This window comes from Oncorhynchus nerka, linkage group LG5 (genome assembly GCF_034236695.1).
Source record: "Oncorhynchus nerka isolate Pitt River linkage group LG5, Oner_Uvic_2.0, whole genome shotgun sequence".
NCBI classification, from domain to species: domain Eukaryota; kingdom Metazoa; phylum Chordata; class Actinopteri; order Salmoniformes; family Salmonidae; genus Oncorhynchus; species Oncorhynchus nerka.
This window is the reverse complement of record NC_088400.1, coordinates 27,386,733-27,404,339: the sequence shown is the minus strand read 5'-3', so window position 1 is coordinate 27,404,339 and position 17,607 is coordinate 27,386,733. Positions and strand designations below refer to the sequence as shown.

Below are 17,607 nucleotides of genomic sequence, written 5' to 3'. Positions count from 1 at the left end.
CCCCCCCCCCACTTCTCCTTCACCCAAATCCAGACAGCATATAATCTGAAAGAGCTGCAAAATTTGGATCCCTACAAATCAGTTGAGCTCCTCACTTCCTAAAATCATCCACCGTCATTGTTGCAACCCCATTACTAGTCTGTTCAACCTCTCTTTCATATCGTCTGAGATTCCTGAAGATCGGAAAGCGGCCGTGGTCATCCCCCTCTTCAAAGGGGGAGACACTCTAGACCCAAACTGTTACAGACCTATATCCATCCTGCCCTGCCTTTCTAAAGTCTTCGAAAGCCAAGTGAACAAACAGATCACTGACCATTTTGAATCCCACCGTACCTTCGCCACTATGCAATCTGGTTTCCGAGCTGGTCACCGGTGCACCTCAGCCACGCTCAAGGTCCTAAACGATATCATAACCGCCATCGATAAAAGACAGTACTGTGCAGCCGTCTTCATCGACCTGGCAAAGGCTTTCGACTCTGTCAATCACCGTATTCTTATCGGCAGACTCAACAGCCTTGGTTTCTCTAATGACTGCCTTGCCTGGTTCACCTACTACTTCTCAGATAGAGTTCAGTGTGTCAAATCAGAGGGCCTGTTGTCTCTGGAAGTCTCTATGGGGGTACCACAGGGTTCAATTCTCAGGCCGACTCTTTTCTCCTCCAAACGAGCTTCAATGCCATACAACACTCCTTCCGTGGCCTCCAACTCCTCTGAAATGCTAGTAAAACGAAATGCATGCTCTTCAACCGATTGGTGCCTGACTAGCATCACTACTCTGGACGTTTCTGACTCAGAATATGTAGGCAACTATAAATACCTAGGTGTCTGGCTAGACTGTAAACTCTCCTTCCAGACTCACATTAAGCATCTCCAATCCAAAGTTAAATCTAGAATCAACTTCCTATTTCGCAACAAATCCTCCTTCACTCATCCTGCCAAACGTACCCTAGTAAAACTGACTATCCTACCGATACTTGACATTGACGATGTCATTTACAAATTAGCCTCCAAAATTCCACTCAGCAAATTGGATGCAGTCTATCACAGTGCCATCTGTTTTGTCACCAACACCCCATATACTACCCACCACTGTGACCTGTATGCTCTCGTTGGCTGGTCCTCGCTACATATTCATCGCCAAACCCACTGGCTCCAGGTCACCTATAAGTCTTTGCTAGGTATAGCTCCGCCTTATCTCAGCCGACTGGTCACCATAGGAACACCCACCCGTAGCACACGCTACTGCAGGTATATTTCACTGGTCATCCCCAAAGCCAACACCGCCTTTCCTTCCAGTTCTCTGCTGCCAATGACTGGAACGAATTGCAAAAATCACTGAAGTTGGAGACATAGAGTTGAAGTCAGAAGTTTACATACACCATAGCCAAATACATTTAAACTCAGTTTTTCACAATTCCTGACATTTAATCCAAGTAACAATTCCCTGTTTAAGGTCAGTTAGGACCACCACTTAATTTTAAGAATGTGAAATGTCAGAATAATAGTAGAGAGAATAATTTATTTTAGCTTTTATTTCTTTCATCACATTCCCAGTGGGTCAGAAGTTTACATACACTCAATTAGTATTTGGTAGCATTGCCTTTAATTTGTTTAGCTTGGGTCAAATGTTTGGGTAGCCTTCTGTTTTTTTTATCTAATTTTACTGCTTGCGTCAGTTACTTGATGTGGTCATGGCTCTATGTAGTACTGTGTGCCTCCCATAGTCTGTTCTGGAATGTGAAGAGACCTCTTGTGGCATGTCTTGTGGGGTGTCTGAGCTGTGTGCCAGTAATTTAGACAGACAGTTCGGTGCATTCAACATGTCAATACCTCTCATAAATAAAAGTAGTGATGAAGTCAATCTCTCCTCCACTTTCAGCCAGGAGAGATTGACATGCACATTATTAGTATTACCTCTCTGTGTACATCCAAGGGCCAGCCGTAGTGCCCTGTTCTGAGCCAATTGCAATTTTCCTTTTTTTGTGGCACCTGACCACATAACTGAACAGTAGTCAAGGTGCAACAAAACTAGGGCTTGTAGGACCTGCCTTGTTGATAGTGTTGTTAAGAAGGCAGAACATCACTTTATTATAGACAGACTTCTCCCCATCTTAGCTATTACTGCATCAATATGTTTTGACCATGACAGTATACAATCTAGGGTTACTCCAAGCAGTTTAGTCATCTCAACTCGCTCAATTTCCACATTATTTATTACAAGATTTAGTTGACTTTTAGGGTTTAGTGAGTGTTTTGTTCAAAATACAATGCTTTTAGTTTTAGAAATATTTAGGGCTAACTTATTCTTTGCCACCCACTCTAAAACAAACAGCAGCTCTTTGTTGAATGTTGCAGTCATTTCAGTCACTGTAGTAGCTGACGTGTATAGTGTTGAGTCATCCACATACATAGACACTCTGGCTTTACTCAAAGTCAGTGGCATGTCGTGTGTAAACTTTTTTTTTTAAAGCAGGGGGCCTAAACAGCTACCCTGGGGAATTCCTGATTCTAACTGGATTATATTTGAGAGGCTTCCATTAAAGAACACCCTCTGTGTTCTGTTAGACAAGTAACTCTTTATCCACATTATAGCAGGGGGTGTAAAGCCATAACACATACGTTTTTCCAGCAGCAGACTATGATCGATAATGTCAAAAGCTGCACTGAAGTCTAACAAGACATCCCCCAGGCCTGTCAGGTGATTTTAAGTATTGATTGGGGACTTATTTGTGGAGGAATGTAACTGTTTTTCTGGGGGATTTGTGATGTTTTATTTGTGCTTCCCATGACTGTGTTTTTGTATTTTAATGTTTATATATAGTGAACAAAAATATATACGCAACATGCAACAATTTTCTAAGATTTTACTGAGTTACAGTTCATATACGGAAATCAATCAATAAATTAATTGGGCCCTAATCTATGGATTTCACATGACTGAGCAGGGTCGCTGTCATGGGTGGGAGGGCATAGGCCCACCCACTTGGGAGCCAGGCCCAGCCAACCACAGAAGGGCTTTATTACAGACATAAATCTCCTCAGTTTCATTAGCTGTCCAGTTTGCTGGTCTCAGACATCCCACAGGTGAAAAAGCTAGATGTAGAGGTCCTGGGCTGGCGTGGTTACACGCGGTCTGCGGTTGTAAGGCGGGTTGGACAGACTGCCAAATTCTCTAAAACAATGTTGGAGGCGGCTTATGGTAGAGAGATTAACATTCAATTCTCTGACAACAGCTCTGGTGGACATTCCTGCAGTCCGCATGCCAATTGCACACTCCCTCAAAAATGGAGACATCTGTGGCATTGTGTTGTGTGACAAAACTGCACATTTTATAGTGGCCTTTTATTGTCCCCAACACAAGGTGCACCTGTGTAATTACCATGCTTTTTAATATGCCAGGTGGATGGATTCTCGTGACAAAGGAGAAATGCTCACTATCAGGAATGTAAACAAATTTGTTCACAGAATTGGAGAGAAATAAGCTTTTTGTGCGTATGGAACATTTCTGGGAACTTTTATTTCATCTCATGAAACATGGGACCAACAATTTACATGTTGAGTTTATATTTTTGTAAATGTGATGATATGTCAGTTTTGAATATTTAATACATTTGGAAAAACATCTAAAAACCTGTTTTTCCTTTGTCATTATGTGATATTGTGTGTAGATTGATGAGGAAAAAAAACGATTTAATACATTTTTGAATAAGGCTGTAATGTATCAAAATGTGGAAAAAGTCAAGGGGTCTGAATACTTTGTGTGTGTGTGTGTGTGTGTGTATGTGTGTGTTTGTTTGTTGGCACTCACTGGGACTGTGGCCCACTGGGCTCTGAGGGGGAGAGATCTGCAGCAGCCTGGGGTCTATGAAGGGAGTGAAGGAGGAGGACGAGTTGCTTTTCCCTGGAGGACAGTTTACAGGTTTCTGCAAATGCATCCAAAATCAGAATTCATATCAATAAAACATTAAAAAAACAAATGTCAGATTTCCAGTAGACTTCACATCAATCTTGATGGAATTTCACGTCTACAATAGCTAGGTCATCTCCCCTTAGTGGAGAAAGATACATTGACATCAAATAAAAACCCATTGCTCCAAACCACTTCAGTCTATAATCTATTACTCTTAAACATTCCATGACCTTCTGGAGAAGTTATAGCCTACTAATAGACATTCAGCCTACAGAGAGTTTATAGCTACATGTGAACTCACGTCAGAATGTGGTCCTCGTCTGCTCGGAGACTGGGGGTAGATGACGTCATGTGGGCCGTGCTGCGCCATGGGCTCATGGGCCGGGCTCTTCTGCAGGAGATCAGGGAGAAGGTAATTCTCATTGCATTCTGATCCTATAGCAATGAGCCTGTGTAGTGGCTGGCCACTCTTAAGGCCTGATGCCACGCTGCTCTGCTAAGAGAAGAGACACAGCAAACAGCAGTAGAATGCCTCGTTACTAATGCTTGCCTGCCTGTCTGACGTGAGTCATGTAACTCTGTATTCACAGCAGAACTGTGTGGAGGAACAACAGCAGCATCTACAAAAAGATTGTCATATGGCAGGTAGGCACTGTTTGGGTTTCCATGACACTAAGTGTCCAATGACAGTCAAGGCGTTGTTTGAAGGGAAGTGGGAGAGGTAAACAAGGATATCACGCCCTGCTTACACCATACCAAGTGGCATTGCATTCATTACTGGAGGTGGAGGAGGCTCTGAGGGGGCTGTGGGAGAGCAGTATCATCAATGGAGGGGGAGGAGGCTCTGAGGGGGCTGTGGGAGAGCAGCATCAATGGAGGTGGCGGAGGCTCTGAGGGGGCTGTGGGAGAGCAGCATCAATGGAGGTGAAAGAGGCTCTGAGGGGGCTGTGGGAGAGCAGCATCAATGGAGGTGGCGGAGGCTCTGAGGGGGCTGTGGGAGAGCAGCATCAATGGAGGTGAAAGAGGCTTTGAGGGGGCTGTGGGAGAGCAGCATCAATGGAGGTGGCGGAGGCTCTGAGGGGGCTGTGGGAGAGCAGCATCAATGGAGGTGGCGGAGGCTCTGAGGGGGCTGTGGGAGAGCAGCATCAATGGAGGGGAGGAGGCTCTGAGGGGCTGTGGGAGAGCAGCATCAATGGAGGTGGCGGAGGCTCTGAGGGGGCTGTGGGAGAGCAGTATCATCAATGGAGGGGAGGAGGCTCTGAGGGGCTGTGGGAGAGCAGCATCAATGGAGGTGGCGGAGGCTCTGAGGGGGCTGTGGGAGAGCAGCATCAATGGAGGTGAAAGAGGCTCTGAGGGGGCTGTGGGAGAGCAGCATCAATGGAGGTGGCAGAGGCTCTGAGGGGGTGTGGGAGAGCAGCATCAATGGAGGTGAAAGAGGCTCTGAGGGGGCTGTGGGAGAGCAGCATCAATGGAGGTGGCGGAGGCTCTGAGGGGGCTGTGGGAGAGCAGCATCAATGGAGGTGGCGGAGGCTCTGAGGGGGCTGTGGGAGAGCAGCATCAATGGAGGTGGAGGAGGCTCTGAGGGGGCTGTGGGAGAGCAGCATCAATGGAGGTGGCGGAGGCTCTGAGGGGGCTGTGGGAGAGCAGTATCATCAATGGAGGGGGAGGAGGCTCTGAGGGGGCTGTGGGAGAGCAGCATCAATGGAGGTGGCGGAGGCTCTGAGGAGGCTGTGGGAGAGCAGCATCAATGGAGGTGAAAGAGGCTCTGAGGGGGCTGTGGGAGAGCAGCATCAATGGAGGTGGCGGAGGCTCTGAGGGGGCTGTGGGAGAGCAGCATCAATGGAGGTGAAAGAGGCTCTGAGGGGGCTGTGGGAGAGCAGCATCAATGGAGGTGGCGGAGGCTCTGAGGGGGCTGTGGGAGAGCAGCATCAATGGAGGTGGCGGAGGCTCTGAGGGGGCTGTGGGAGAGCAGCATCAATGGAGGTGGAGGAGGCTCTGAGGGGGCTGTGGGAGAGCAGCATCAATGGAGGTGAAAGAGGCTCTGAGGGGGCTGTGGGAGAGCAGTATCATCAATGGAGGGGGAGGAGGCTCTGAGGGGGCTGTGGGAGAGCAGCATCAATGGAGGTGGCGGAGGCTCTGAGGGGCTGTGGGAGAGCAGCATCAATGGAGGTGAAAGAGGCTCTGAGGGGGCTGTGGGAGAGCAGCATCAATGGAGGTGGCGGAGGCTCTGAGGGGGCTGTGGGAGAGCAGCATCAATGGAGGTGAAAGAGGCTCTGAGGGGGCTGTGGGAGAGCAGCATCAATGGAGGTGGCGGAGGCTCTGAGGGGGCTGTGGGAGAGCAGCATCAATGGAGGTGGCGGAGGCTCTGAGGGGGCTGTGGGAGAGCAGCATCAATGGAGGTGGCGGAGGCTCTGAGGGGGCTGTGGGAGAGCAGCATCAATGGAGGGGAGGAGGCTCTGAGGGGGCTGTGGGAGAGCAGCATCAATGGAGGTGGCGGAGGCTCTGAGGGGGCTGTGGGAGAGCAGCATCAATGGAGGTGGAGGAGGCTCTGAGGGGGCTGTGGGAGAGCAGCATCAATGGAGGTGGCGGAGGCTCTGAGGGGGCTGTGGGAGAGCAGCATCAATGGAGGTGGAGGAGGCTCTGAGGGGGCTGTGGGAGAGCAGCATCAATGGAGGTGGAGGAGGCTCTGAGGGGGCTGTGGGAGAGCAGCATCAATGGAGGTGGAGGAGGCTCTGAGGGGGCTGTGGGAGAGTAGTATCCTCAATGGAGGTGGAGGAGGCTCTGAGGGGGCTGTGGGAGAGTAGTATCCTCAATGGAGGTGGCGGAGGCTCTGAGGGGGCTGTGGGAGAGCAGCATCATCACTGGGTTCTGCTCTGCTCCATGTACAGATGGAGGATATTAATTTGAGCCAGTTTACTAAAGCAGTAAAATAATCATCTGAACATGTGAACATTCATAGACATTTTTATAGGGGCTTTTCATAATAGAAAATCAAGTCTGAAATTTCAAAGTGGAAATTACAGCCGTGGCCAAAAGTTTTGAGAATGACACAAATATGAATTTCCACAAAGTCTGCTGCTTCAGTGTCTTTAGATATTTTTTGTCAGATGTTACAATGGAATACTGAAGTATAATTACAAGCATTTCATAAGTGTCAAATGCTTTTATTGACAATTATATGAAGTTGATGCAAAGAGTCAATAGTTGTGGTGTTGACCCTTCTTATTCAAGACCTCTGCAAACTGCCATGGTATGCTGTCAATTAACTTCTGTTCTACATCCTGACTGATGGCAGCCCATTCTTGCATAATCAATGCTTGGAATTTGTAAGAATTTGTGGGTTGTTGTTTGTCCACCTGCCTCTTGAGGATTGACCACAAGTTCTCACTGGGATAAAGGTCTGGGGAGTTTCCTGGCCATGGAGCCAAAATATTGATGTTTTGTTCCCCGAGCCACTTAGTTATCACTTTTGCCTTATGGCAAGGTGCTTCATCATGCTGGAAAAGGCATTGTTCGTCACCAAACTGTTCCTGGATGGTTGGGAGAAGTTGCTCTCGGAGGATGTGTTGGTACCATTCTTTATTCATGGCTGTGTTCTTAAGCAAAATTGTGAGTGAGCCCACTCCCTTGGCTGAGAAGCAACCCCACACATGAATGGTCTCAGGATGCTTTACTGTTGGCATGACACAGGACTGACGGTTTCGCTCACCTTGTCTTCTACGGACAAGCTTTTTCCGGATGCCCCAAACAATCGGGAAGGGGATTCATCAGAGAGAAAATGACTTTACCCCAGTCCTCAGGAGTCCTTAGTTTGTCCCTGATGTTTTTCCTGGAGAGAAGTGGCTTCTTTGCTGCCCTTCTTGACACCATGCCATCCTCCAAAAGTCTTTGCCTCACTGTGTGTCACGTTCTGACCTTTATTTCCGTTGTTTTGTCATTATTTAGTATGGTCAGGGCGTGAGTTGGGGTGGGCAGTCTATGTTTGTTTTTCTATGATTTGGGATTTCTATGTTTCGGCCTAGTATGGTTCTCAATCAGAGGCAGGTGTCATTAGTTGTCTCTGATTGAGAATCATACTTAGGTAGCCTGGGTTGCACTGTTTGTTTGTGGGTGATTGTCTATGTTAGTGGCTTGTGTCAGCACAGGTCTCATTTGTAGCTTCACTTTCGTCATTGGTTTATTGTTTTTGTATAGTGTTGCAGTGTTCAGTGTTTTCTTTATTAAAATTCACTATGAACACATACCACGCCGCATTTTGGTCCTCTGATCCTTCTCGCCTCTCCTCTTCAGATGAAGAGGAGGAAGACCGTGACACTGTGTGTGCAGATGCACTCACACCTGCCTGCTGCCATTCCTGAGCAAGCTCTGTACTGGTGGTGCCCCGATCCCACAGCTGAATCAACTTTAGGAGACGGTCCTGGCGCTTGCTGGACTTTCTTGGGGCTCTGAAGCCTTTTTCACAACAACTGAACCGCTCTCCTTGAAGTTCTTGATGATCCGATAAATGGTTGATTTAGGCGCAATCTTACTGGCAGCAATATCCTTGCCTGTGAAGCCCTTTTTCTGCAAAGCAATGATGACGGCACGTGTTTCCTTGCAGGTAACCGTGGTTGACAGAGGAAGAACAATGATTCCAAGCACCACCCTTCTTTTGAAGCTTCCAGTCTGTTATTCGAACTCAATCAGCATGACAAAGAAATCTCCAGCCTTGTCCTCGTCAACACTCACACCAGTGTTAACGAGAGAATCACTGACATGATGTCAGCTGGTCCTTTTGTGGCAGGGCTGAAATGCAGTGGATTTTTTTTGGGGGGGGGGTTCAGTTCATTTGCATGGCAAAGAGGGACTTTGCAATTAATTGCAATTCATCTGATCGCTATTCATAACATTCTGGAGTATATGCAAATTGCCATCATACAAACTGAGGCAGCAGACTTGTGAAAATTAATATTTGTGTCATTCTCAAAAGTTTTGGCCACGACTATACAAACTTCAGAAGCCTTTTAAAATCTCAAATACAAAAGTTGTCCTGAAACAGGGTGATCAAATTGGTTATTAGTTAGTAGCATCTGCTCCATGTGTTAGTTAGTATGCACAAAGTGCCCTTTAGTGTTTGTCATGAAAATGACCCATGCGGGACTGGTGACAACCCTGAGCTCAAGTGGCTCTGGACACTCTAATCCATATTTAGTGCACTACCTTTGACCACCACAAATTAGCAGAGTTCATGGAAACCATGATGATGTGGCTGGTGACTCTTTGCTTCTTGAAAGTCCAATATCTTGAAAACTTGACTACTGAAATGCAAAACATTTTGGCACTGTATCAACAGTGGACTAATGAAAAAAATACCAACAGATAGTTTTGAGTGGATTTTCACTTTAAGCAACCTATTACTCTGATATAATGAAGATGACACTGTAGTATGAACCTGAATCGACTGAAACTATTCATCTGTTTTCTAACTATATATCCATTAAAAGCATTGAACATATTTATGTTCAATGTTGAGAGTTTGAGGAAGATTTGGTCTGCGTTTTCATCAAGTACAGAATTAATATCAGTGACAAGCGAGCTGTGTTTGTAAGGAAAGCAGCTGGCTGTGTTGGTAAGGAAAGTAGCTGGCTGTGTTGGGAAGGAAAGCAGCTGGCTGTGTTGGGAAGGAAAGCAGCTAGCTGTGTTGGTAAGGAAAGCAGCTGGCTGTGTTGGTAAGGTAAGCAGCTGGCTGTGTTGGTAAGGTAAGCAGCTGGCTGTGTTGGGAAGGAAAGCAGCTAGTTTAGCTCTCAAAGTTAATAAGTGAGTACTTTTTCACTCCAAAATGTCCCAAAGATGTCGTAGTGTATGGATGAGGTGTATGTATACCGGGGTCTGGTTAAGATTATGGTGGGGCTGCAGGACAATCCCATCAGGGGCTCCACGGAAGAACATTCCTTTCCCATTCAACGGAGACCTGGAGAAACAGACAACAGCAGTCAGAGAGCAGTGTTTTAATGGATAATGCTCTTGTTTTTAGCTCTATATGTTTTTTTAAAAAGTATCAAATAAAATCAATTAATCAATAAATCAATCAAGGTGAACCCACCGGGTTTTCTCATCATCGTCACTACTCCCAACTTCATCGCTAGAAGAGGAGTACTCTGTTGCCTTGACAAACGGACTGAGATTAGACGTAAGCCCAGAGAAGTGGCCGAAACCCTGAGAGAGAAACACAGAGAATCACATCAGAGATAGAACACCAGACATCAGGGATAGAACACCAGACATCAGGGATAGAACACCAGACACCATATAGAGAACACCAGACATCATATAGAGAACACCAGACATCAGAGATAGAACACCAGACATCAGAGATAGAACACCAGACATCAGGGATAGAACACCAGACATCAGGGATAGAACACCAGACATCAGGGATAGAACACCAGACACCATATAGAGAACACCAGACATCATATAGAGAACACCAGACATCAGAGATAGAACACCAGACATCAGAGATAGAACACCAGACATCAGGGATAGAACACCAGACATCAGGGATAGAACACCAGACATCATATAGAGAACACCAGACATCAGAGATAGAACACCAGACATCAGAGATAGAACACCAGACATCAGAGATAGAACACCAGACATCAGAGTAGGAACACCAGACATCAGAGATAGAACACCAGACATCAGAGTAGGAACACCAGACATCATATAGAGAACACCAGACATCAGAGTAGGAACACCAGACATCAGATATAGAACACCAAACATCAGAGTAGGAACACCAGACATCAGAGTAGGAACACCAGACATCAGATATAGAACACCAGACATCAGAGTAGGAACACCAGACATCAGAGTAGGAACACCAGACATCATATAGAGAACACCAGACATCAGAGTAGGAACACCAGACATCATATAGAGAACACCAGACATCAGAGTAGGAACACCAGATATCAGATATAGAACACCAGACATCAGATATAGAACACCAGACATCAGAGTAGGAACACCAGATATCAGATATAGAACACCAGACATCAGATATAGAACACCAGACATCAGAGTAGGAACACCAGACATCATATAGAGAACACCAGACATCAGAGTAGGAACACCAGACATCATATAGAGAACACCAGACATCAGAGTAGGAACACCAGACATCATGGATAGAACACCAGACATCATATAGAGAACACTAGACATCATGGATAGAACACCAGACATCATATAGAGAACACTAGACATCATGGATAGAACACCAGACATCATATAGAGAACACTAGACATCATGGATAGAACACCAGACATCATATAGAGAACACTAGACATCATGGATAGAACACCAGACATCATGGATATAACACCAGACATCATATAGAGAACACTAGACATCATGGATAGAACACTAGACATCATGGATAGAACACCAGACATCATATAGAGAACACCAGACATCATGGATAAAACACCAGACATCATATAGAGAACACTAGACATCATGGATAGAACACCAGACATCATGGATAGAACATCAGACATCATATAGAGAACATCAGACATGAGAGATAGAACACTAGACATCATGGATAGAACACCAGACATCATGGATAGAACATCAGACATAATATAGAGAACACTAGACATCACGGATAGAACACCAGACATCAAGGATAGAACATCAGACATCATATAGAGAACACCAGACATGAGAGATAGAACACCAGACATCAGAGATAGAACAACAGACATCATATAGAGAACACCAGAAATCATGGATAGAACACCAGACATCAGAGATAGAACACCAGACATCAGAGTTCCTGAGACAGACAGTCAGACAGGCACGCAGACAGGCAGACAGAAAGGCAGGCAGGCAGACATGATTATGAAATAATACAGGACTGCTAATGCTATTCCAATACAGGAATAATTGTCAGTCCACATGAAGATGACAAGCAGGTATATGTTATTGAATAAAACACAATGACACCGTGTGTCCTTTGGAGGGAATCAGAGACAGGACAGGACACCACTGCTTCCCGTCGGAATGACCGGAATCTTAAATGGCATACTGTACCTCTAATCTCAAATCATTAGGACTAGTCATAACATGCAATATTTAGTTTAGAACAGATAAGCAAGAATAATACACTATTTAGACAAAGTTGAGTCAGAGGAGGAATTACAGCATTCTTAGTTTTGATGAAAGCAAACACAGATGTAAGAGATGGTCATACGGATTCTCCTCATTCACATCCAGAGCTAATCGGATTCATCTGTTCCTTACAGTTTTGTTTTTCAAACCAGACAGTAACAAACAACAGTAACTGACATCTGACAAACGTAGAGATGAGACCAACATGATGGCCTTCAAGCTCGGTGACCAAGATGTAAAGTGTTACAGATGTCGGTATTTTCCAGAACCACAGGGCAACGGGAGCCAATAAAGAAAATAACAATTTGTCCCACGACAACAATTATGATAATCATGGCTGAAAACTCCATTTGAAATCTGACGTATAATAGATGTGGAATCGTGTTCTAGATGCTAGGATGGTGACAGAAGACAGATACTTACATGTTGCTGAAGAAGGACTCCAGGAGAATTCTCCTTAGACTTCTTGTACTGCTGAAGACGGCTCTGCAGCAGAGGGCTCTCCAGCTTGAAGTAACCTGATAGAGTCAAAAGACATGTTTCAAATCTCCCATCTCACTATGTTGTACTCTTGCTAAATATTACCAGAGCCATTCAGTTACTGTAGTTAGCTTTGGTGGCTCATTATGGGAGCTTTCCTCAAACTATATAATGGATTAAAGTTGTCAGTTGCCCCAAGACCTCAGTATGCTGCGTTAATATGATGAGCAAGTCCAGATATGAACTAGGGCATCAGGATATATTGTAAGGGCTTCCTTGTTTTCCCACTGGATTACTTCGTGAAAGCGACAATGTAATGAACTTGTAAAAGACTATAAATGTCAAATTCATTATCATTATTATGTCTCTATTTGAGCTAATGCTCCATCTTCAAGTACAGTATAAGATTCCTTTGGAATTTAACCACGACATGTTAGCACATTTATGTACCATATTCGTGAACTGCTTTCTTAAAATTCCTCAGACAAGTAATTGTGAAAAAGGGGAACTTTGAACACATTACCCAGTCTTTCTTTCCTTTTTTCCTTCTTATCCAAAAGGCAGTTCTTTTGAGAGTCTACCCATTAATTGTACTGGTTTTCCACACACCCAATCTACGACAGAGCCTGTTGCTCACTAACACGCCCCCACCCACACGCTCTCACAAACTCCCACACACATACAACCTCACCCAATCTCCTTCCCACAAACCCTCACCCACCCACACTCCCTCCCTCCCTCACCCACCCACACTCCCTCACGCACCCACACTCCCTCTTTCACCAACACCCCCACACCCATACTCCCTCACCGACACCCAGTCACCCACACACCCTCACGTGAAACTTAAAGGCTCAGTGTAGTCAAAAATGTTTCTGTGTTTTATATACAGTACAATTCAAAAGTTTGGACACACCTACTCATTCAAGGGTTTTTCATTATTTTTCCTCTTTCCTACATTGTAGAATAATAGTGAAGACATCAAAACTACAACACTTATGGAATCATGTAGTAACCAAAAAAGTGATAAACAAATATATATATTTTATATTTGAGATTCCTCAAAGTAGCCACCCTTTGCCTTGATGACAGCTTTGCACACTCTTGGCATTCTCTCAACCAGCTTCATGAGGTAGTCACCTGGAATGCATTTCAATTAACAGGTGTGCCTTGTAAAAAGTATACAGAAGAAAGCCCTATGTGGTAAAGACCAAGTCCATATTATGGCAAGAACAGCTCAAATAAGCAGAGAAACGACAGTCCGTCATTACTTTAAAGACATGAAGGTCAGACAATGCGAAAATTTCAAGCTTTGAAAGTTTTCACGTGCAGTCGCAAAAACCATCAAGCGCTATGATGAAACTGGCTCTCATGAGGACCACCACAGGAAAGGAAGACCCAGAGTTACCTCAGCCGCAGAGGATAAGTTCATTAGAGTTAACTGCACCTCGGATTGTAGCCCAAATAAATGCCTCACAGAGTTCAAGTAACAGACACTTCTCAACATCAACTGTTCAGAGGAGACTGCGTGAATAGGCCTTCATGGTCAAATTGCTGCAAAAAAAACACTACTAAAGGATACCAATAATAAGAAGAGACTTGCTTGGGCCAAGAAACACGAGCAATGGACATTAGACCGATGAAAAATCTGTCCTTTGGTCTGATGAGTTCAAATTTGAGATTTTTGGTTCCAACCGCCGTGTCATTGTGAGACCCATAGTAGGTGAACGGATGATCTCTGCATGTGTGGTTCCCACCGTGAAGCATGGAGGAGGAGGTGTGATGGTGTGGGGGTGCTTTGCAGTGACACGATCTGTGATTTATTTAGAATTCAAGGCTCACTTAACCAGCATGGATACCACAGCATTCTGCAGTGATACGCCAGTCCTTCTGGTTTGAGCTTAGTGGAAATATAATTTGTTTTTTAACAGGACAATGACCCAACAAACCTCCAAGTTGTGCAAGGGCTATTTGTCCAAGAAGAAGAGTGATGGAGTGCTGCATCAGATGACCTGGCCTCCACAATCACCCGACCTCAACACAATTGAGATGGTTTGGGATGAGTTGGACAGCAGAGTGAAGGAAAAGAAGCCAACGAGTGCTCAGCATATATGAGAACACATTCAATACTATTTGAAAAGCATTCCAGGTGAAGCTGGCTAAGATAATGCCAAGATTGTGCAAAGCTGTCATCAAGGATGTCACAGGTTAGAGATCATCATAGAGTGTTATCCCTGAAGGGCATCCTTTTGTTTCTAGTGTCCAGGTTTGGGATTATTGGGTTCACCTGGTTTAGGACTATTTAGGTTCCTCTATGGAACTGGGCCGGTTGCTCAGGTCTCTTGTCTTGTTTTGTGTTGTACGCATATGCACTTGCTTTGTTGTTTTTCCAGTGAATACTTCAGTAAACATTCTGGATTTACCCTCACCTCTGCCTGCTGTGTTTCTCTGTGCCTGGGTCCGAGTTCGTACTAGAGTTATTGTCACAGTAGACCTGAGCCAAAACTGGACCCAGCAGAGATTTCTCCGTCATCCGAGGGACACTTCGAGCTCCACCACTTGCGGTCGGCTCTCACTCACCATGGAACTGTGATTGGTCCCCATGAGGCGCGGCTGAAGACATTGTCGGAGGATTTAGGAACTCTTGTGTTCACTCTGCCTACTGCACAGACAGGAGCAACGGTTGCTGCACCTGTGGTGGTTCCTAACCCTCCACTCTCTACCAGTTCATCATCTTCTTCCCCTTGGGAGCCTCATCTCCCGGCACTGGAGCGCTATGAGGGACATCCTGGGAGGTGTCGTGGGTTCCTGCACCAATGTTAGCTGGTCTTCGAGCTGCAGACATCAATGTTTCCCACCGAGCGTTCCAGAGTGGCATATGTCATCTTCTTGCTCTCAGGACGGGCTCTGGCCTGGGCCACGGCCATATGGGAGCAGCAATCAGACATTTGTTTCAATTGGCAAAGCTTCACCCAGAAGATGAGGGTTTTTGATCACCACATCAGTGGCAGGAATGCTGCTCAAAGACTCATTGCGCTTTGACAGGGCAGCTGGAGCGTAGCGGATTACGCCATTGATTTTCGGACGCTCGCTGCTGAGAGCGGTTGGAATACAGAGGCACTTCACTCAGTCTTTCTGAACGGACTTAGCGCGGTTCTCAAGGATGAACTGGCTTCCCGGGACAACCCTGACACTCTAGAGGAGCTTATCGTTCTGGCCATCTGGATTGACAACCAGCTTCGGGAACGCCGTCATGAGTGGACGGAGGGATTCCGAGTTGGTTCCAGTGTTTCTAGCTCCGCTTCGGGAGGCGATTCTTCTTTGGGCCATTGCAGTATACTGGGCCTGCTGGCCTGGTATCCCGACAGAGTTCTCAATTCGGCTCTGGCTCCCCTTCATATCCTTCAGAGGAGCCGGTGCAATTGGGATGCACCAGACTTTCCGCTCTGGAGAGAAGGAGCAGGATTAACAAGCAACGTTGTCTTTACTGTGGACAGTCTGGACATTTCCGGGCCTCTTGTCCCGAGCTGACGGGAGAATGGGATGACTCGTCGGTAAACTGGAGAATACTGGCGAGTCAGATACAGTCTCCAGCAGCCGACACGGCACGCACCTTGCTTCCAGCCAACCTGTGCTGGGACAATGGCAGTTGGACAATTCTGCTTTCATAGACTCTGGGGCTACCGGCTGTTTTCTGTATCGCACATTAGCTCGCCAACAGAGGCTGCCACTCATTAAGCTGGCCCCTCTGTTGTCGGTCACTGCGCTGGATGGTCAAACCATAGGGTCTGGGAAGGTGAAGCAACTCACCATGCCTATTCAGCTACAAGTTCTGGATGACCATGTGGAGCTTAACCAGTTTCATCTGGTGGACTGTCCTGAGCTTCCCCTGGTTCTTGGACATCCGTGGCTTTCCACGCATAATCCTCAGATTGACTGAGATGGAATCCTTCATGCCAGTTCACCTGCCAGTAACTCTCTCCAGACCTTTCCGATCCTGATCATCTGGAGACTTCTGACTCTCCTGTGCCTCCGGCTGGGAGTAACAAGCCTGATCTTTCCCGCATACCTCGGGATTACTGAGATTTGGGTCAGGCCTTCAGCAAACAAAGGGCCAGCAAACTACCTCCTCACAAGCCCTACGATCGTGCCATCAACCTCCTGTGTCCAGGCCAGATGGTCTGGCTGTCTCCTAGGGACCTGCCTCTACGCATGGAGTCTTGGAAGTTGGCACATTGGTACGTTGGGCCATTCAAGTTTCTACGGCGCATCAATCCAGTGGCCTACCGTCTTCATCCCACATCTCCAGACTCAAGCCTGTGGTATCCAGTCCTCTGGTTCCGGCCACCCGGCCTCCACCTCGGCCTTGCATGATAGTGGGACAGCCAGCCTACACGGTGGGATGCATCCTCTCCAGTCATCAGATCCGGCGGGGGACTCAGTATCTTGTGGACTGGGAGGGATACGGCCCTGAGGAACAGGGGCGGGGGGGTCGGGGGTCCTGTCACAGGTTAGAGGTCATCATGGAGTGTTATCTGGGAGGGAGCCACTGGATGGCATCCTTATGTTTCTAGTGTCCAAGTGAGCCTGATTGGGATTATTCGGTTCACCTGGTTTAGGACTATTTAGGTTCCTGTATGGAACTGAGCCGGTTGCTCAGGTCTCTTGTCTTGTTTTGTGTTGTACGCATGTGCACTTGCTTTGTTGTTTTTCCTGTGAATACGTCAGTTAACATTCTGGATTTACCCTCATCTCTGCCAGCTGTGCTACTCTGCACCTGATAACGCGTTAATGGTTACATTTGTAATGCTGTAGATTTGTTTGATGCCATTAACGCATTTGCTTAATTCAAGCCCTGGCAGACGATGTGCTAGCTAGCTACTTGTATGAATGAATGATGGAGAATGCTAGTAAGGGCCTTTTAAATTTAAATTTCATATCACTCCCAGATGGCTCTATGTGTAAAACCAAAGTAATTCGCATCTACTGCAAGGCAGAAATAGTTTATTACCTACGTTATGGGGTGTTTTCGTTGTCATTTACAAGCAAAATATAG

At 46.1% G+C, this 17,607-nt stretch overlaps 1 protein-coding gene across 7 annotated transcripts in view; it reads right to left on the bottom strand.

The window, feature by feature from the left end:
* LOC115129295 (mitogen-activated protein kinase kinase kinase kinase 4-like) overlaps window positions 1-17,607 on the bottom strand; it is a 143,125-nt gene that overhangs the window by 40,428 nt on the left and 85,090 nt on the right. For 5 of the 7 annotated variants that reach the window (XR_010463924.1, XM_029659485.2, XM_029659489.2 and 2 more), the window contains 5 exons: window positions 12,495-12,589; window positions 9,993-10,105; window positions 9,773-9,860; window positions 4,212-4,406; window positions 3,809-3,923 (listed from right to left, as the gene is read on the bottom strand). Coding sequence is in view for 6 of the 7 variants with exons in the window: in XM_029659485.2 (XP_029515345.1) it covers window positions 3,809-3,923; window positions 4,212-4,406; window positions 9,773-9,860; window positions 9,993-10,105; window positions 12,495-12,589 (606 nt within the window). In the remaining variant the exon portion in view is untranslated. The remainder of the gene's footprint in view (window positions 1-3,808; window positions 3,924-4,211; window positions 4,407-9,772; window positions 9,861-9,992; window positions 10,106-12,494; window positions 12,590-17,607) is intronic. The other 2 variants (XM_029659486.2, XM_029659488.2) reach the window with 2 other exon arrangements.